General features: G+C 35.9%; 2 protein-coding genes across 2 annotated transcripts; one reads left to right on the forward strand and one right to left on the reverse strand.

Moving 5' to 3' along the window:
• Nucleotides 1-426: 426 nt before the first annotated feature.
• LOC124436862 (sodium-dependent neutral amino acid transporter B(0)AT3-like) lies at nucleotides 427-9,704 on the reverse strand. Its single transcript, XM_046986836.1, is given in 12 exon segments — nucleotides 427-980; nucleotides 2,453-2,615; nucleotides 4,348-4,507; nucleotides 5,181-5,382; nucleotides 5,609-5,748; nucleotides 6,230-6,479; nucleotides 7,163-7,273; nucleotides 7,392-7,639; nucleotides 7,642-7,869; nucleotides 8,019-8,207; nucleotides 9,272-9,328; nucleotides 9,623-9,704. Coding segments are annotated over 12 exon segments (2,133 nt in total). The 5' UTR covers nucleotides 9,678-9,704; the 3' UTR covers nucleotides 427-650.
• Nucleotides 9,705-18,266: 8,562 nt separating this feature from the next.
• Nucleotides 18,267-22,221, forward strand: LOC124436763 (doublecortin domain-containing protein 2C-like). The gene is made up of 2 exons (XM_046986724.1): nucleotides 18,267-18,338; nucleotides 19,392-22,221. Exons 1-2 carry the CDS (start codon nucleotides 18,330-18,332, stop codon nucleotides 21,051-21,053), a joined length of 1,671 nt encoding a protein of 556 aa, XP_046842680.1. The 5' UTR covers nucleotides 18,267-18,329; the 3' UTR covers nucleotides 21,054-22,221.
• The last annotated feature ends 103 nt before the right edge of the window (nucleotides 22,222-22,324 follow it).

Genomic DNA, 22,324 nt, shown 5'->3' on the forward strand with positions numbered 1-22,324 from the left:
TGGATAACTCATTTCAGCTGTAATAAAAATTTTGTGGGTAGAATCGCTGTGAAACAATTTGCTGGGATTTCTTACATATTATACGCTTATCTGGCTCAGTTTTTCTATACTGAAGATACCAAACCAAAATATTTTGCCAAATGTTAAAAAAATCATTTTGCCACTTTTTCATTTTTTGCAAACGCTCTGATACGCAAACCGGACAGCTCTACAAACACGCACTGTATATAAACGCACTTTTTCTAACACTTAGAGATCATGGTATACATTTTAATAAGGACTACATATGGTTAGTTCTTTAAAAAATGTACGCTTTAAATAATTGTTCATTGTTGAATGGTCTAAATGCAGATTTTTAATGCAAACTTGTGATGTAACGGGTTGTACAATGCACAATTGTAAGCCATTTTGAACAACAAGCAGCAATTTATCAAACAGTCACTCGTATTCTTATTTTATTTGTGGTAAAAAGACTATAAATCTACTATATTGTTCTTTATTATATTTACAAGGATACCATTAAATATAGTTTTATATCATAGCAGTCATAGCATTAAATGTAATATTAATAGAAAACAATTGTGTATACATCATCGGTCCTAGTAAATTGCAAAATTTTGTCATTAGTAGTTTTTCGTAACACTTAGTAATTAATTACTGCAATTAACCAATGGATTTTCGTCATTCGTAATCACTCTCTCATACTGTCCATTCCCATAATGCTCAGCGTACGAGCCAACACTTGACTTAGTATTACTTCTGGAGCTTTGTGAGCTGCTGAATCGAATCATCGGTATGTTACGCGTACTGGTGCGTCGAGCCTTTTTCGGCAACAGGACGATCGTTCCTCTTCCGTTTATTTTTATAACGCCGAAAAAGTTGAGCAAGGCAAAAGCTGGTATGAATATGATCGAAGAAAGTATTAGGAGAACAGCAAGCACATTGAGCCATGGAGGGTAATCTTTAGACGATGTTTCCCCCTAAACATAATAGGAAGGTTATAATAATGTATCGCTATTGAAGATTGTAACTACATCATATTACTCCATACATTGTCCCGGATCAATGGGTGGTACCAGGGCCCCGGACCACCCACCAAAAGGGGCTATCCACTAGATCAGTGTAATCATACAAGCGACGTCTACAGCACTAACAGCTATAATAATAATGACCTAATGCTGTTGAAAAATGGCCAGTTCCTGACCTCAATGACATTGGACTGCAGCAAGCCTTGATCCCAAATGAAATATATGACTACTGGCTTCTTAAAGATGCAAAGGCTATTTTGACAACAATGTGGGAGAAAAACTCTTGTCAAAGCAATCGAAACGACTCATACAACAGCCCTACGAAAATGCATTGCTGCTCTTTTTCTATCTACAAAATCACATTGGGAAATTTGCTTTTAGTGACAAGTTTTGCTTATTGAAGCCAAAGGTCGTATCCTTTGTTTCCAATATCGTTTGATGCGCCTCCGAATGCTTAATTTTCAGTACGTCAAGTATGACAATAGAAATTTCCTAGAAAAATTAAGCTTGGGTAAGAAAGCCATCCATCATGAGATGGGTCCCAGGCCTTCTGAGAGGTTGCTCCTGCCCTGAGTAACTGTCGATGTCATGGCACTTTAAAAGTCGCGTTCAACATACATACAGGAGATTGGTTGGGTTGTTCGTCTGTAAATGCTGGGACCATGTTAACGTATGTCATATTGTGTACATCCTCGTATAGTACTGTTGTTGTCTGTTTTTTCAATATAATTACAAGAGTGTAAGGTTATTTTTCTATTTGTGACAAATTTTTTGTCATTTAATGGTTTCTCTTACTTTGAAAAGTTCGTGGATTTCTCGCAAATACTTAATCTCAAACAGGATGAAATATGAAAGTTGCCTTCTTTTGTCATCCACAATGGTGATCATTTAGTCAGAGCTACGTCAACACCCAACAGTCAAACAAGATGAAATGTGAAGTTGCCTTCTTTTGTCATCCACAATGGTGTACATTTAGTCAGAGCTACCTCAACAATCAAACAAGATGAAATATGAAAGTTGCCTTCTTCTTTTCATCCACATTGGTGAACATTTTGTCAGAGTTACGTCAATACTCAACAATCAAAGAGGATGAAATATGGACGTTTCCTTTTTTATGTCATCTACAATGGTGTACATTTAGTCACAGCTACGTCAACACCCAACAATCAGACAGGGTGAAATGTGAAAGTTGCCCTCTTTATGTCATCCACGATGGTGATAATTTAGTCAGAGCTACGTCAACACCCAACAATCAAACAGAATGAAATGTGAAAGTTGCCCTCTTTATGTCATCCACATCTTACACATCAATGTCTTAAATTTAGCACAGCTGTTTTATAAACTAACTCAAGTCAAGTTTTTCCTCTACTTTGTCTCTCTCCCTCTCTTCTAGTCTATTGTCAAAATACAGCAAATATCTGTACCGTAGATTTATCCCAGGCTCGATAAGTTGGTGGCATCTCAATCATTTTTACAACTGATGTTATCAAAATGGTCAATATTGCTAGAGGGGAAATGAATTTCCAGCACAATATCCAAATGAAAGAAGGAGACTTGTTTGTCATGTATTTGATGTCATCACAAAATCTAGAAGACGAAAAATTGATTAACCGATGAGATGTCTGTCATGTTTATAGAGCATGCAAAGATGTTAGCTTATAGATTTCCGTACTAACATTTTGATATATATCCATTGGGTTAGGGGACATAGTACTGTGTTACACTCCACTCTCCAAAAAAGATTGATGTTCTTAGGGGGATGCATGAAAAAATGTGCTATAGTCCTGGCTCAAAAAGGGGATCAATATGTCCATAGGCAGTTATGTTATCAGATTTTTCAGACTCAAAGGTGCGAGACTTAAATGAGGTTTCTATTTGGAGTCATGCCTCTCCCCCCCACAAAAAAAAAATAATTGATAGTATGCTCTCTTCAGGCAGGTTTTATAATAATCTAAAAGCCAAACGTTTTTTGAACGCAGATTTCTGTTAGATGTGTCAACAATTGTGTTCTAGTCAATCTTATAGACAACGATTCCTGAAGATTGCTGTTTATCATACTGATTTTGCTATGTGGCCGTTTACTGGTAGCAACTATTTTCATTGCTGTTTAAAGTGAGATAAATTTCATGCACACTCCCCTTCATTTCCTTTCATATTTTTTAAAATCTCAAAATTCGTCTTTGGAATAACTGAAGACGACACGTCCCCACAGTTCTCTTTCTGGCAACGTCACTGCCCTTGGGCTTATGTATTTTGAGATTTGTCACAATTTCGTCTGAAAAAATATCTATATTACTATGGAAAGGTGTATATTGATATGTTACACTTTAGTCTCACTAAAGGATTAAAATCCTTAAGGCGAAGGTGTATGGAGAAGCGTTAACGTCGATTTATGCTTCGTGCGACAAATGTCGTGCAATCTTTTTAATTGTGCAAGACATCTGTGTCGCGCTAAGCACTGTTTGTAGTTAACGCGCCTTATCGGTCCGTCCTCATTGAAATATCAAACAACATGAAATAATAGCGTCTTATGTTGGTTGGATAATGCAGTATTAGTAAAATACTAAAGAACCTCACTCAGAAAGAAGCCTTTCAACCAATTACAATGCACGGCAACTCAACAACTTGTCTGCGACATTACAAAATTTTTGATTGCATGCGACGCGGCAATAAGCAAATGCGCCATCAAAATACACTTCCATTTTAGTCGCAATGACGTCAGTCCTACTATGCGCCATGTCGCGCGACGCTTGTTGCGTGCAGCATAAATCGGGCTTTAGACTCCAGTCTCAAAAAAGAATTGATAACCTTGTAGAGAGGTGTGTGGAGATGTGTTACACTTCAGTCTCACTAAAGGATTGACATCTTTTGGGGAAAGGTGTATGGAGACGCCTACACTTCACTCTCAAAAAAACAATTGATAACCTTGTAGAGAGGTGTGTGGAGATGTGTTACACTTCAGTCTCACTAAAGGATTGACATCTTTTGGGGAAAGGTGTATGGAGACGCCTACACTTCACTCTCAAAAAAACAATTGAATGCATTGTGGGGAGGTGTGTTGAGATGTGTTACACTTCAGTCTTACTAAAGGACAAATATCCCTTATGGAACAACGTATAAAGAGGTGTGCTATAGTCCAGTTTCAACAAACGAATTGATAACCTTGTGGGGAGGTGTGTGGAGATGTGTCTGAAAAGGATAAATATCCCGTATGGATTGCAGTATAAAGAGGTGTGCTATAGTCCATTCTCGAAAAAAGAATCAATATCCTAAGGGGTAAAGGAAATCTTTGTTTCAAAATAAGCAAATAAACTCATACCTATTTATTCCATAAACGTAAGAGACAGCAAGAACCTCCACAAGTCCAATTACTAGTAATGGTATGTCTGAACAGTGAGCAGAGATAAACTGCAACCAGTATTCGCCAGAAGAGAACAAAGTCATGATTGCAAAAAGGAAGCAGATGAAACATACGATTCCTAAAGGAGCAAGAAAAAATTGGTGTTTTACTGCTTGGTACAATATTGGTAAATTGGTACAATAACTCTATTGAAACCAGTTTTCGATAATAGTGCACTTGGAAAATTTTATCCTCTGCTCTTTGTTGCGATTGACTGTACGTTATTAACTGCACGTTTTCTTGAAAAAAAGATCTGGAATAGTCACAGAAAATTTTCAGCGAAAAAAACAGTCCATGTACATGTGCAATTAACAGTGGCATGACCCTCTTTTGGTGGAGTTGGTTCGAAAATTAACGGCTTCCGAGGCTCCGACAATTGGTTAGCCCAATTAGCTGAAGGATATATTTTATTTACCTGAGGAAAGCTAAATAACAATCATTAGGAAAGAGGCCAACAGCCAGTCATCAAGGTATGAAAGGCCTAATGTTTTCTCGCAACGTCATTGATTGTTTCATAAATTTTTACAGCAGTAATGACGGGAAAGTATGCTTTAAACTCACTGGTCTGTGTCGACGCAAAACTTGCAAATGAAGGTTTGCTAAAAAACCTTGTTGAAAGTGAAGTGATAAGGAAGCTTTATTCTCAAAGTAATTTTTTTTTCTGAAGGCGAGCGCTCAAGTTTTATTTTTCAAATCTTAGGCGCAAGCCACTTTGTTTTCAGACAAGCGTTTTCTTTTTTCATTTTACTCACCCGAAAGTACTTCTCTGCGCAATTTTGGGAATATCTTCATGTCAATAATAGGTGTAACGACTCCCTCGAGCATTCCAAACTCTGTATCTATGCCAATCATCACAAGCATGAAGAAGAACATGATGGACCATAACGTTGGATATTGTAATTTACTAATCGTCTCAGTAATTACAAGAAATGCAAATGCTCTCCCTGCTGGTACCTAAAACGATGTAGATTCATATTATATGCAACCTTCCTATGTTTAAAGAGTAATTTACAGGAACATGTATTTCATAGATTTCAGCAAAGCAAGTTCAAGCTATATTGGACTGAATGTCCAAATTATATCTTAATATATGGTTATATGTTTTTTCAAGCCAAGTTTTATTAGCATTCATGTTTGTCAGTGGTCAGATTATGTAGTCTTACCTAACCCAACAGCCTACCTCTTCCAAGAATTTGTTCCTGTCACATGCCATGGTAGTATTTAACTGCTTAGCTTTGGTAATTAAAATTTGTTCCAGTGTATACAAGTCTTCAACTGGTAGATCATGCTTTGCGAGTGAACCTGTGCTATTCAGTACACCTGGTCATATAAAAAGCAACAATATGTGTGTTAGGCAAAACAATTCAGTCGTTGCAGAAATGCCTAAAATGATGCTGATTTTAGTTGATTTATACGCAATTGTTGTAAAACTTAAAGATTCAAACATCATCCAGGTTAATTATCCGGCAAAGAACGTTCAAGATGAAAGTGGGTGAACTCAAAGTTTTAGGATCATAACGGTGATTTTAAACAATAAAGACCAGCTTGAAAAAAATACAATATATCACTACAAATTCTTGCCATGCAGTTATATTTTAAAGCCTCTTGTGACAGACTGTGCAATCTCTAACACTATAAAATTTGAGATCTGGCTATCATGAACACTAAATCGTCTTGTTAACCAACACAGACTTTTCATGTGAAATAGAGGATTGGTCTGTTTTCTTAAGCACCAGAGACTGCCAAGTGTGTCAAAAAACGGCTGGTTTTGTCGGCTGGTCCCACTCATAAGTCGCCATACCTATTTGAGTGTGTAAACAGTCTTCCATTTTTTTATCGGCTTCAAATCCAATGAAACAAAATACGACAACGCTCGCGTAGATTGACACCCCACAGTTGACGAGGCAAACATGAATTGCATCACGGTTACATTTACTTTTCATCGGGTTATAACTTGCAAACGCGATGAGAGAGCCGTATGCGACGCCAAGCGAGTAAAATATTTGAATTGCAGCATCCTTCCACACTTCAGGATCCTTCAGTTTTTCAAACTTGAATCAAAATAATTTTCAGATGAACGAGAAGCTCTTATAAAGAAGTTGACACAACAGAACGTGCCTTAATGTCAAGTTATTAAAGCCTGGTTCTCATATAGTCGTCCGAGTCGTTTCAGTCGCGCTAGAATTTCACAAACGATATCGTGCGACTGTACGAGAACATTTCAGAGGCGATCGGGATGACCTCAAATGACTCACACGACTGAAACGAGCAGGGTCGCTTGGATAGAACTTTGCTCTATCCGGACAACCGTTGAGAAATGCAAGTGAGCTTATGGCGCAAAACGATTTGAACAAGCAAATAAGAAGCCAAAAGACTTTGTCTTTGATAAACAGCAGCCGCCATTTTTAAATGTTTCGCGTAAAAATTAATTAAAGCAGTCTCTCGGCAGCGCTAATACGAATATATGAGAAGTACATAGCTTGAGTCGTCACAGTCGTTTTACAAACAACGAAACGACTTGGACGACGTAAGCGACTTAATGAGAACCAGGCATAACAGTTAAATTCTATCTAATGGCATTTTACACAAAAGATTTAGTAATCCAGAAGACGTGCAGTGAACTGTCATCTTCAACTGGAGTGTCAATATCTATCAATCATTAACCCTACTACTCGTTGTCTTACTACAACTGTAAAACGCCTTTTCCTTTGGTGCAAAAATTAACGCTTATTACCTTTGGTATAAAAAGTAAAGCTAATCCTTCTTGATAACCTTTGAGATGCACACCACAAAAAAATAAGACGATTAGCAATACCAATGGAGTTGTTGCAGTGACATAAACAATCTAAAAGAAGATACGAAGAAGAGTATATATACACATTTTCTCACAGGTTCAGCAATTTGCAATACGACATCGACATATGACGTGCCACAAATTAAATTTGAATAAATTATTTCATTACCTTGCCAGTCACTTTGATTCCTTTCATCATGCAAAGCCAAATGACAAACCAAGTACATGCAAGACATAAAAACATTATCCAGTTGAAATCGCCGCTTTCTTCGATTTTTGAGGAAATGTCAAGGGCAGTCCGATACCAAAAATAATTTGTCGGATTGGACCGATTGCACTCGGGAACTTTGAACATTTCAGTTGTGTTTCCGACGCGAAACTCCTCTCTTGGACACAATGTCCAAGGCAAGGGGTCCGGAACGAGCTGACAAAGTAGAATACGCACCAAGCGATAATGACATTGTAGTATAGGGAGACAAAGAAACAGACTGCAACGCTTGAAAACCCCACTCCACCTAAATATGGACTGATCTCATTCCATACGCCAATGGATCCTTTACGCATGCGTTGTCCAAGACATAATTCAAGGTAGTAAAGTGGTATTCCAATGATAGCCAGCATGAAAAAGTAAGGGATAAGGAAAGATGCTGAAAGTGTAGAATTGCAAATTAGATGCCTGCAAATTTCTGGTAGAAGTCCTATAAGTTTCAATTATTCTGTAGAAAATCAGGGAAAACACGATGGCTTAATTTAATGAAGACTGAGGAGTATCGGATGGGATTTTCTTACTTCTTACCTCCGCCATTTTTGTGACATAGAAATGGAAACAACCAAGCATTTCCCAAACCAATAGTGTAACCAATAAGAATAAGAATGAACTCGGCACGGTTGCTCCATGTTTCTCGTGCACCGCTGACCGCTGTCATGCGCCGTCGAGTGACGACATTCTGAGAAAGAGGCCTAGGTCTGTCGTTTTCTGGTGGCACTAAAACCGTAGTAAGATTTTTTGGTTTTGTATATTGTAGTGAATGTGATTCATCTGGCACAGGCAGTTTGATTAAACGACTATGTAAACAGGAAGACACAAAGTTCAGCTGCTAAAAAGACGACCTTTCAAATTTTGTGCGATGTTTTACACAGCTTTACATCTCTGCATGTTTCCATGCTCGATAATGAAGACATTTAGCCACTGGAACACTTAAAAAATAGGTACAGTGCGTTCATGTAGTTAGCTTTGGGAATAAAATACATGGTCACAAAATAAGTGGATCGATGAAGTCGATCACTGAACGTATTTTGTTAGTGACGTGATTACTTCAGCAATGTCATTATTAACGATAGAAATTCAGTTGATTCATTTGATCGCTTGATTTTTAATACTGTGAATAGCTGGAATTATGTATAATTATGTTGTATTGTATTATCTTCTCTTTTTTGCTACCTAAATTCATCATATTCAAGTATCCAAATAATCGAATAGACGAAGCGAGCCCCGCTGTGATAAGTCATAACTAATTAGTTCCGCTAGCGGAAGTTATTTGTTTGCTATGACATTATCCAACGCGATGTAATAAAATTCATAATGGGAATGTTCTTTGAGGAATGCAACGACCCAAGTTGCCAATATCAGTAGAGATTTAAAAAGTACACAACTAGGGTTGCTTATAATATCACAAGAATAGTAAAAGCTAGAAATCGGTTAGATTGCTGAAACCAATATATATATTATAGATTTATGTATTACTGCGATTTGGCGATGGAGCAATTAAAATTCAAATATTTCAAGTATTCAGAAAAAAGCAGTTTAGGTTTTTGCATATAGTATTCTGAGTTCAACATACTTGAGTCCCCTTATACTTAAAGCAACATCGCTCTCTACACTGTAATTTAAGACATGATATTTGCGTGTTTTTACTTAAAATGCTCTCACGTCTTTCACACACAAAGCAAAATAAACCTACCTATTATAAATGCTTGTATACAACAAATAAAGATAAGATAATATTTTGAACTTGAGTGGTGTTAAATTGACATAAGTGTTTTACTTACCAGATGTATACATTGTGCTTGACAAGACCTGTTTGTCACTTGAATCATCTATTTTTACTATAATGTACATAAAACGAAAATTATATTTGAGTAACTCTTCAGACAAAACATTTAATATTGACATGAAGTTTGCATAAAGCTGTATACATTTAAATTTACAACGTTTGCTCACGAAAGCTTTACCCTTAATTGGTTGACGAAAACTGCCACGCAATGTAGTACAGTCAGTCTGTCGACACACAAAATGTTATACGGAATACGTCGAAATTGATTGTTCCAAACTACTTCGACACCGTTCTGTAGGGCAATCGGCTCAAATCAACAATATGTTTTCATCTTACGAAAACTTACCGGTATGCTCAAACGTAACATTGTTTCTATTCCTTTTGTACCACGCAAATTTCATGCTGTTTTCCAAAGCACGTAAACTTAAATTGCTTGCACTAAATGAATAATAAATTTTACCGGCGCTAGATTTGAATGGATAAATGCTCTGGTAATGTCGATAATTACAGCACGCTTCAATTCAGTTAAGCTCTGAGACTCTGAAAATGATCACAAACTGATTTATTGTTGAAATATAGGCGATTGAAATCCAATTCATATAAGTGCAAGGATGCAATAAAATCATTGAGATTCTACCCCGTTGGCTCGATAAATTAGTGCATGTCTGAATACGATTAGTTTAAAACCTGTTTTTAAACAAACTCACAGGTACAGTGGAAAAAATGGAGCCTCGTATTTGTGACAAATTGATTTATAGATACAGGATTTGATGGTGTTATTTCATGGACAATCGACTTTAGTGCAAAAAAATCTTTTAAACGACTTTAGTGCAAAAAAGGTATCTTGGGCTTCTACGTTGTCAATGTATATGCTTACTGCTAGCGTTTGGCCTCCTGTCGAGAAAAACGTGTGATGGCGTTCACGCTTTGTACTTTTATCTGTTGTTCACAGACGTTTGTGACGTGATAATGGATTTTGTCTGAGCATTTTGCAAGTACAACATTGCTTTCATTGGTGTCAATCTCGGCCAACACATGCACCTCAAATGTTGATTAGCTGAATCCAACCAACTTCTGTGAAAACACTTTATTATTTATTTAAGTACAGTAAAAAAACGAGAGACAGACAGGATATTTCTGACCTCAAACAAAAGACAAAAAAGATGATCAACCAACATTTCAAAGATGTATGATCGTTTCGCATTTATAATAAAGAACATCATGTTATGTAAAATCAACAAAAGCAGTTTATGAAATAAAAGCCATGTTGAACACCTTTAATACGAAAATTAGATTCCTGAAAACCAGTTTCATGTGATTCAAAAATTTTAGCAACAGGTTGAAAGAAAATTTACTTGCACACCTTCATAACGTCCATGGAAACCGTTCAATGTGCATAGCGCAATTTCCATTTCAAGAGGTTGTTAGTAAAAGCACGACAATTATCAAATGAAGAACAGAATGATAACGCGTCCTGTTTTTTACACTGATTTAGTCAGCTATCCATCATCGCAATTGATAGTAACAATTGTAAACAGATAACGTAAGCAATTGAGTCAATTGAACGAAGGATAACGTATAGTTACGCATATTCTTTCCCCACATACCGCTTTTATCTACAGTTTTGTCTTTTTAAAAAACACCTGAAACGATTAGTTTTGTTTTTCGGTGAAATAGATGATACTCTTGGCAAGAAATCCGATTTATCTTTGTTGGCAAAAAGTGGCTAGCCATATTATTTCATGGGATAGTAAATTATTAATTTGTAACAAGCATTAACATGATATCATCTGACAACAAAAAAAAGCAACTTTGCTGGCCGTTAATTGATCGTAAAAAATTGCCTTCGCGACAAATCATGGCGAATAACCATCAAACTGCGCTGGGTAGGTTTCAACAAACTCGTGGAAAAACTTTCGTCAAAAATTCTTGCTTAAGAACAATTACATCCACAAGTTGACGAGGATTTTGCAAACTACATCATCTGTGTGAATGGCCATAATATGTTTTGCTTTTGATCGCTTACAAGCTATTACAACTTTTTTACTATGATTGGCTCGCCATTTTAAAAACCAAATTAACATGAATGTAGCAGACAAAAACACTATCAACGTACAACTTGATTTGAAAATTTTGGCGACGCTTTGTGGCTATTTTTCGGTTTCTTTATTCTGATCTGTCATCGTGTCGCGGTTCCAAAGAACGATAACTCGTTTGCATTTTTTTGGTGCAACTTATGAAAAAGATTTTCATGTCGTTTTACGCTGATTTAAAATACTATTTTGACTTGCAAACACTGTCGAATGAGTTTCATCATGAATCACGTTGGCGTTATTCTGTTCTTTCTTTTTTGTTTGTTTGGCTGGCTAAATTGTAAAAATTGAGTGAACAGTTGAGTAAAAATTGAGGGCGTTCTGTTTGCCCTTTGATATAATGTGCAAATAACATTTCATGCTTAGAAACGCGTATGTTGTGTAGTGAGAGTGACGATAAATTATTTAAGAAATAAAAGCTGTTTACTGTGTTTGCACAGGCTTATGCAAACCAAGGAGAATTTTGGGAGAACTCGAGAGCAGATCAGTGCAAGCTGGAGACCGAAGGTCGAGGGTTGCACATGTTCCAGCAGGGACGTCGCGAACACCTTGATTTTGGGGGTGTCATAAATATTTACCCGAAGATATTTTTATATTTACCTGAAATTTTTCGGCTTTCCAGATATGCATTTGGCCGAATTTGGGAAACATTGATCTCAGAATTTTCAGTTTTACAAAAAAAATGAATGAACAGTTTCAAAACATTTTATTCCATAAGAATTTTAGTTTACATAAACAAGGAATGTATAGACCTATTTGGGCATGCCCCTAACCTAGCGTAATAGGTAACGTTTCAGGTTTCTGTGCTTAAATAGTAATTATATTTGCATTTCACAAATTGTTTTGGTACAACCGCCCACAAAGGCACTCTACGGTTCTTCAGAACAGCCATTTCTTTGCAAGTTTATGCACGTTGATTTTGCTGGTTATATCCTTCTCAGCAGCGAGAATCATGCAGTCATTTAATCGTTTCCCTGAGATTTTATTGCGTAGATAACTTAGTCATCGAAAGTCGAAATAATGCAATGTTTTGTTTGCTTTATGTCTACTTTCTACAAAGTTCATAATCAATGCTTTCAGCAAAGTATAACATATCAACTGTCAGGTTTTCAAACAGGTGTTGTAACTATTGTTTCTTTGCTAATTTATATTAATGGTCGATTTTAAACGTTAAAATTTTAACTGGCATCAAACATATACCCACTCTTACATATTATATGCCAGTAATTCAAGACTGGTAACCAACGCAGCAGTTTCCAGTTGGAATTATCTAAATTGATTGTTTTAGCAATAATTTACATCAGTATCGTACTAATTTACCACATGATTTTCACATGAGTTTTACCTGATTTTTGTTTTAATTTTTGATTGGGGGGAAACAAAAAGACATCTTTTATTTCTTTTATGAAATAATAATAATTCGAAACAGACAAATTTAAAGTAAACGTTTTAATTTTTTCTTCTAAAATGTATTCATGATCGATTTGCAAATTCTCTTTGACTGATCGATTGTTATGATTGATTTGATTGGTTGAGCTCGGATGTGTTTTGCACAACCTAATGCAAACACAGTTCTAGACCAATCAGCGCTCGCATTTCATTGTGTCTATTTTATAATATTTCTTGCAACTATAAGTACTTTTTGATTTATCTTTTTAATGTTCTTGAGAAAATATCAACAGTGTATAGATCGATGCTAATGATTTTTGTTTCTTTCATTAATGGTCACTTACGGAATTTATAATACTTTTGTAAGTAAAAGTATAATTAAAATTGCAAAATTAAAAAGTCTACTATTATTGCATGTATACTAAAATACTTTTTCCTTTTCTTTTAAAAATAATATAAAATTTTTGATTTTTCTGGTACTCCATGTTTGATATATGTTTAATATGTTTCACTTCGAATGTTTAATATCTATGGTGCTTTTAAGAAATGCTCGATTCTATAATCGTACTTTCGGAATCCTAACCCTTACACCATTGTTTCATCTATTCTTAACATGCTGTAAACGATTAAAACAATTGTCAAATGTACTGCACAAATTTCTGTCAATACACTGCTTTACCAAACTACATAACTGATGTTTACCATATGGATCACATGAGATAATTGTAACTGTACCAAACCATTTGATTGTATTATTTTTGTCACTCGTTCTTGAAAGATTTTGAATTTTGTAGCATTCATAGAATTCGAATTTTCAAATTCCAAGTAACAATACTAGAGTATGTTAATATTGTCAAAATCATATTCTTGTAAATAGATTCTGCTGCATCCAATGTTAAGAAAGCTCTAATTGTCTTTAACGATCTCAATCTACTTGAAGCCTTTTTGAGCACCTGTCAACATTTTTCTTATAGGCTCACTGTAAATTCAACCGAAATTCCGATGAATTCATAAGGACTATTACATTCGATTTATTAAAATACACAATTATTACTACAATCGATTACATTGACTATATTCAAGCATGAAATGACGTTACCTAAATTTTGACTTTTTCAAATGTCGAATCCTCTCGCGTTTAGAGAGACTATAGAAAAAATACATTGTAAGAAAAGGAAACAACGTCAATGCAAATATTGAGGAAACCACGTGCTTTTGCAGAAGCTTTCACAATAAGTGGTTGGTATGTATGATGATAAAAAATATTTTAGTAAGTTCAATTGTAAAGTTGAATAATCTGGACGCCAATTCGTTCTTTGTGCTACTGTTCGACATGAATATCAAAGCAAACCATTGCCTTGATATGTGGTTCTATTATGTCGTCCAAAGCATTTGCCAATTATTTGGGTCGAATTAAAGCTGTACTTGCTAAAAGAAAAGAAATGCAGTTCTACTTGAAACACTTGATGTGTTTTTTGTCGTTTGACATCTTCCTCCTTTTGCTGGGTGGTACGGATGCTTGACAGATAAACATTCGTTCCAAGAGTTCAAGACCGATTCGAGTTCTTTCTCTTTTTAAAGTTGAAAATGGGTAAACAACTAATAGTAAAGTCGAGGGTGTGGTGATCGTAAATTCTCAGGTTCAAAACCAGCTCGTTTTATTTTGCTTGAAAATTAAATAATTGAAAAACCATGCCCCGAAATCTGAGGTATTCGTTGTTGAGCTTCTGGCTCAACCGGCTGTGCTTGATCTCTAATGCACGAGGTCCTCGGTTCGTCCCGTCGTCGGTGTTGCTTTGGGTTGTAGCTTCAGGATTGAGTGCAAGGTTCGAGGTTAGGAGGGAATTGAAGAGAGGGTCCGGTTTACCCTGAGGTTCTTGACTAAAAAATTACTACCTTTGGGCAGCCGTAGAAAACTTTGAGAAAAAACATTTAATTTTTTTAGGGCAAAATTTTGTGTAGGTACTCTTATTTTTGCTTGATTTTTTTCTGAAAGTGTCGCATTCCATTGTCAAAAGTTCAGCAAGAAAATTGTTCATTTACACATAATGTGTTTAACAGCATCTTCTTCAACTTCAACATCCTGACTTCTACACATCTTGCACATTGGAAGTCTATCGCTCGCCGCACCAATGCCAACGACAACAGACCCTGGGAAGATTCGAACCTCACATCTAAACCTGACAAACCTGCATCTGCCCACTCGACCAAACAGTGCGTTGACAACTTCGCGCAAAATTATTGTATTTAGCAGTACTGTAACTTATGAAGGAATGTACACGTGTTCAGTATGATTAATTAACAAACCATGATTTTCACAAGAATTTAAAATAATTAAAAACTAGAAAACATCAAGACGAATTTAGTTGTAAGAAATCGTCATTTATCGTGAGTTTTGTCAAGCAAAAACAGTACATAAATAGTTTCTAAAGCTATGCGATCTTTATTTTCATACATGATATCAACGAAACTACCATAGCACATTTCAAAAGGTTTACTCGCTGTTGCTATCAATTTTCCTTTGTGCATTTCCCCAAATATAGCCATTATATTTGTATATTTTTTATCACCTTACAAACATTGTAAAAAAATTTGAAGTATGAGGACAGTATAAATTTCTGGCTTTGTCTCATTTAACACAGTAGCTTTTTTGAAAGGATTCAACCACAAGGTGAACGGAAAGAGCATCTTCAAAAGGATGTCATCAGTTTAGTCTGCTGTTTCTCAATGAGCTGATGCATCATAAAATATTATAGGTGTTAACTTCTTGCTCGTCCATCACTACTGTGTAAAAATGCAGTAATTATTTCACAAGTCATACCGAATTAAAACTGGAGGAATCAAGTATACGACTACATTTCTTCCTTTCGACTTCAACTGAAAGACATCGTTGCAACTTTGTTTGGATATCTTTCAAAAATCGCGTGTAGTATTGCACGAATTGTAGTGTATAGTTGAAAATATGTAAAAATTTATGAAAATGCATGAATTATAGTCTTTGTATGAAAAAATGTAAAATTTGTGAAAATGCGTGAATGAAAAAATGTGAAAAATTGTGAAAATGCATGAAATATAGTCTTTGTGTGAAAAAAAGTGAAAATTTGTGAAAATGCGTGAGTTATAGTCTTTGTATGAAAAAATGCGAAGATTTATGAAAATGCATGAATTATAGTCTATGTATGAAAAAATGAAAAATTTGTGAAAATGCGTGAATTATAGTCTTTGTATGAAAAATTGCAAAGATTTATGAAAATGCATGAATTATAGTCTATGGTTGAGTCAGTCTTGCCTCAACAACCATACATTAATAATTTCTAGTCATGGGACTTGTTTTTTCGTGAATGATATCAAAGCAAGTACGACAGTAGCATATTTTATACAGTTTTCCTATTCAGATTTCTTTTAGCAACTGCTATCGCTAAATGTTTGCACAATTTCCCAATTTTCTTGTCGCCTTGACACTTCAAACATGTTTAATATGAAGACGGCGAATTTCTCGCTTGGTGTTGTTTGAGACAGTTAATACCTTTTGTTGAAGTGACTGAGGAGCGATCTGAATGGAACGAACATCATCTTTGCATGAATGTCATTAGTTTGGTCTGCTTCTCAATGAACGGATGCGCCATAAGATTCTATTTCTTGACTTCTTGGTCGCTCAGATGTTGAGCTGTATTATATAGGAATGCATTGAATATTTGATACCAAACTAAAACTGGAGGATTTTTCCAACGTAAGACAACACTTTAGTCGTGACGGCGTTCTACAATTTCTGGTCTGTTGCTATCCACTGGCACTCGATATGATAGCTTCTATCTCAACATCATGCTTAGATATGGCGCGGTATATGCATTGACAAATCAGTTTTTTCTGATCCACATCGTTGTAACTACGTTTTGATCGCTTTCACTGTTCATTGAGAGTTGTTTCGGAACTGGCTTGTTGTATCCTCTTCGTGTGGTCTCTCATTTCCTCATAAATATCGATAAAATATTCGTCTTGCACTAGAGTGGTTTATGCCCCACACTTGTCTGCTATTACCAGGTAGTCTTCTTTCTTCATGTGATTTTTTATGTCTCAATCACACACCTGTTAACTGAGTTAATATACGGGGTGTATCAAAGGTCTGTTTCAAACGTCGCATTTTACATGATCCGAATTCATTTCATACAAAAGATAATGAGAATTTTTATCTCATTTTCTTTTGTCTTTAACGCATTCGGCGCATGTAAAATGCGACGTTTGAAATGAGCCAAAAACTACGAATGCCATAATTTGTATGCACGAGGTTATACATTTCAATGACATTACAACTAATTACCCTTCAAGAATTTAAAAATGCGTTTCAGCCACATGCTGAAACAACTCGTAATCGAACTTATTATAATTGTGAGTTGCAACCATTCCCCTGGGAGTAAGAGAACGATGGAATGCTCGCCATGTTGCACGAAATTTGCATTGTAAATAAAGAAAATCCTTTGTTAAAGTCATCCAACATGGCAACAATGACGTAGCTTGCAACCCAAGAATTCAATTTGTGTGCTTATTTTGATAATACTGCACTCAAAGGCCATCGTGTTTTCATTCCCGGACAGAGCTGTTATAGATGCTACGATCAAAAGCAAAGATTTCATCATTATTTCAGTTTGCCAAAAGCCTATGCAAAATAATCACAAAGAAGAAATTAAATGTTTTCCTTCATCTTCTCACCATCACCTCTGAAGTGGGGACTTTTTAAATATTTTTACATCCTTACAACAAATATGAGCACTTGCAGTTTTCACTTGGTGAACAAGCACTGTAAACTCCATGTACTTTATGAGTATATTTTTCAAAATATGCAGTAGCATTTATGACAGTGGCAATTGATTTTCCACGAGAAAAACGCTATCCTAATACAAGTATTTTATCTGTTCATCGATCTTACTCCACATTGATACAAATGTCAATGTTTGACGAAATTTTGAAAAACGTCGTACAATAGGCAAAGCAGTCTTAAACATTATCTTTATCTGAAAATATTATGTAGAAAATATTCGAGCATGCGCAGTTGTGATAGGCAGCCAAACAGTAGAGTAGTTCCAAAATTGATTGTCCAAACACGAAATTTAGGTTTTCAAATATATATTTATATGTCGGAATAGGGATAAGCATGGATTGTACAGTACACGTTGAAGATACTGATTTTCGGGTGAACAAACAGGAGACATTCACCGGAAAAAAATTTAACAAGAAAAACTAAAAACATAAAAACAAGCTGTGTTATCTTGACCTTTGCACGCACGTACACGATACCCAATGGGAAGCCAACGCAAACGACAACTTGTAGAAGAAAACACAGATTGTCGATTATGTGTTTAATATTCACAGGTGAAATTGTTCACGAGTTCACTAATGAACAATTACAATACGTATAACAAATTAGGCAACACCTGTCAGATTGATTGAAAACAACAACAAACTAATGTAATGATATATTACACGCATATCATAGCTACGACGATATTGGCACGTACGAAAAATGAAAGAGGTTTAAAGTCAAAGAAACAGGAAAGAAAACGTTAAAGCTCGAGAATGTTAACGGTAAGCTAAGTTAATTGGACAATGTGAGCTTATTCATTGTGAAAATGCTTGTCTGTTTTGAGAGAAAGGTGTCAATGTTATTCGTGAGCGAATAATTAAAATTAGAACAGCATTGCAAATGTGGCTATCTGTGGCAAATACATGAAATTTTACATGAAGCTTACAAAATGTTTTGTTTTCACGTTCTTTTGTTGTAATTCTAGAAAATTATTTAACGCAGTTGATGATAAAATATTGACGAAACGTTTCAACGAACCAGTTATATTCACAACAAGTTGCACCGTCAAATTTAACGTAGCAACTTCTTACAGAAATGTTTTGACCATAAAACGCAGAGAGAAAAAGAAAAAAGGAAAAGAATATAATTCATGTCAGGAAAAGAATAAAATTCTTAGCACAAAGTTGCTTCTCAGCGTGCTACGCTGAAACGTAGGAATGTTGAAAACGTTTCATAACATATAACATTTACGAAAAGTGACATGCAACAAATTCGTTGTTTTCATTTTCAAACGAAGTAAAAACAGTTTGAATTTACGAGCATGACGACGCGCATACGCAGCGTTGCAGGATTTCTAACAAAAACATGGATAGGTTTCTAAGTCTATTCAGCTGTCGTTAGGTATTATGTATTACAAGCTTATACAACAATTAAAAAATCGAGTAATATCCGAAGTTAAGTTATCGTCTCTGAAATAATATCACCAAATCACGATTTTCATGAACAAAACTATGAAAACAAACTTCAGAATCGTGTTATTTTCATAGCCTTTTAAAAAGTGACATGCTCGCATTTTATTGGAAAATTGGGCGAGCCACAAAGCTATTTCGTCTATTATATAATTATACTTTGTAAGCGTTGAAAACACCTTCCTTTTAAATGCTACTAGAAATTCATGAAACGATTATGTGTACCAGATTGGCGGATACACATGTTGTTTATTTGCATCAATGCGTTTTCCTTAATTTCTTATTGGGCACTTCTATTATAGAAAAGGTATAAGCTACTAAATACAAAAATGTAGATGAACCATCATCTCATTTCTTTTATAACAGCAACAACGGAGAATGGTGAGAACCAAAATGAACGTGGCGTCCATAACAGTCTACACAAACGGCAATAAACACGATGCAAAACGTTTCATCGTTAATCCAAAGTACATGCGCACTTTCAACGCGTTCCTCGATCAGGTCACCATGGCAACAAAAGCAACATGTGCTGTACGACGAATCTACACGCCACACGGTTCACGGCAAGTTGGCGCCATTTCGAACTTAGAACCGGGGGGGACATACGTAGCTGTGTCTACGGGGAACTTCAAGAAAATAGCCTATGGTCAAAAAATTAACAGGGGACAGTCAATGACTGAGACGACAACCACGAAAACGTCAAGGAAACAAAATATCAATATCACAAGCCGCTTACGGCTATCACGTGAAAAACAAATGAAAACGCAAAAAAACATATACGTTCACAGAAACGGTTATAATGAACGGCCAATCCAAATATTTTTCCACGAAAGGCTTCTAAGAAGTTTAGATCAAGTTCTAGACGTCATCCAAGATAAGATAACCTGCAATAGGGCTGTAGCTCGCCTGTATACAGTGAATGGGGAGATCATTGAAGACGTGAAGGACCTTCAGCCTGAGGAAAGATACGTAGCTGTAGAACAAGGTCAACGATTTCGTCATTGCTCGTACAATTCGTCGAGTGAAAACGAGAATGTCTTACATCAGACAAATAAGTTGCCATCCATTAAACCACAAAAACCTAATCACACCAGTAAAGACAACAGTGAAGATAAGAATCTAAAGTTTAAACGGAAAATCCCATTGCCTGTTATAAATCCAAAGAAAGAAAACGGTTTTGATGTTGTTTACGGCTATGCCAAGAAGCAGCCCAGAAATCTAATAAACAGAAACACAGAAATGCACTCATATAAAGGTGGACCATTGGAAGCGTGCAGGGAAAAACCGTTGGGCATCGTACATGCGCATGAAGAAGAAATCGATGTCGTGAATCACTATGGAAACCAACAACAGGAGGAAGTTTTAGATGGAAACGTGACAAAAATGACAACACGACGAAGAAAAGAAATGGATCATTCATCAAGACAGACGACCATGAATAAAGAAAACGTTACTCTGCATTCAATTAACTATGCTTCAAGATCTGAGACAGAAAACAAAATTTCAATAAATAGCAACCAAAGAATTGCACATCTAAAGAGGATTGTGTCAAAGAAGCATGCACTGATTGACGATAGAATCATGCATAGAAACATCACGAAAGACCAGAGATTCGCCTGGCACGAGAACAATATTGCTTCAACAAAACATTATGCAGAGACACGTGAACAAAACGTGTTTGGCATGCACGGTCGTGTTGGACGTGAACTAACTAGAGGTGCAGTTAAGCCAAACGAGATGGCACTGAAAGTTAAAGGCACAAGACGAGAACATGGAGAACACGAAAGAAGAAAACGTATCGAGGATTGGGTCGACCACACTGTTAAGGTGAAAAAAAAAGAAGACGAGATTTCTAAGGTTGCCGAGCAACTCGTGATGACAATAATTAATAATGCCAGAAAAATTCTCGAAATCGGAAATGATAATTCAAATGATGCAAATAAGATCAGAACGTCGCACAAACAGCATTACAAGACTAGCAAACAGTTGGCAACAGAGTACAGTCGTGTATTTGGATTAAAGGAGTAGTGTTTCTTATCATCATGCTGAACGATGTCTTCCTCATCTTGCCACAAAAGTTCTTATGTCAGAGAGCGTCGCTTGCAACATAAATATGGGAACTAAATCATTAAGTGGAACCATTAAAGTAAAATACATGGAATGCTACCTAAAGCACAGAATAAGAAATGAACAGAAGGCCAACTTCGTGTCGGAGCCTTTGAAGTCAGTGTCCTCACGCATGTCTCATTGCGCATGTTCGAAATTCGACGGCCGCCATGGAGGTTTACTTTTGAAATCTGCGTTCTAATTATCAAAACATCAAAATACAATGTAAATACTGCCATTTTGCCTTTAAAAGCGCGATTTTCTTACACAAATATTCCATTGTACTGTATAATTTATAGTAGCAAGCAACTGCAGTACTTGCCAGAGTAACGGCGGATCTGACGTAAGCGCATAAAAAATCTAGGACACATTGCACCCCTGAGTTGGCCTTCTGTTCATTTCCTATTCTGTGGCCGAAGCAAATAATTGAAGCCAAATCTTACAACCAGACACGCAAGATTACACTCAGACACGCGTGTGTAGTGTTTCGGGATTATCTCGCGGAATGTAAATTGTTTGACTACAATACGCGTGTCTTGGGTGTAAAATTTGGCTTCAAAAAAGTAGCAGGCTTTTCTCTTACAGGTAGCGTTCCATATATTTTAGTTCAGTGGGTTGAACAGACAATATTTATGATGTACTAAGGATGTAATGGCATGTTCAAGGATGTGCTTGTATGAGCGTTACAAGGATATTCATGAAGTACATACATGTACTGCCATATGTTGGGTGCGTATAATGGCATGTGCTAAGATGTACTGCCATGTACTAGGATGTATTGGCATGTACTAAGCTACTAGCAATCACGTACGTAGCCAGCCTAGGTTGTTGTCATGCTAAGCAAATATTTCTGTGTTCTCATGAAATGGGAAACACATTTTTAACGATATTTTTAAGGAAAGAACCAGCATAGAGAAAATTTGCTAAGATAAATTTTTGATGCACGAGCAAGGTATAATACACATGCGCAAACAAAAACACGTGTTAATTCGTATGAAGTGAATGATACTTAGCAGAAATAACTTGTATTTTTATCTTGTTTTGCACATAAAGTAGTGTAAATAATTAATTAATAAAAAACACACATCAAGATATGCATATATTATACATAAATTATCAACTAAAACATGCATAAACAATGTATCTCGACATCACCATGTTTATATACATGCATATCTCATCACATATAAACA

Source organism: Xenia sp. Carnegie-2017, unplaced genomic scaffold (assembly GCF_021976095.1).
Source record: "Xenia sp. Carnegie-2017 unplaced genomic scaffold, XeniaSp_v1 HiC_scaffold_16, whole genome shotgun sequence".
In the NCBI taxonomy this organism is placed as follows: Eukaryota; Metazoa; Cnidaria; class Anthozoa; order Malacalcyonacea; family Xeniidae; genus Xenia; species Xenia sp. Carnegie-2017.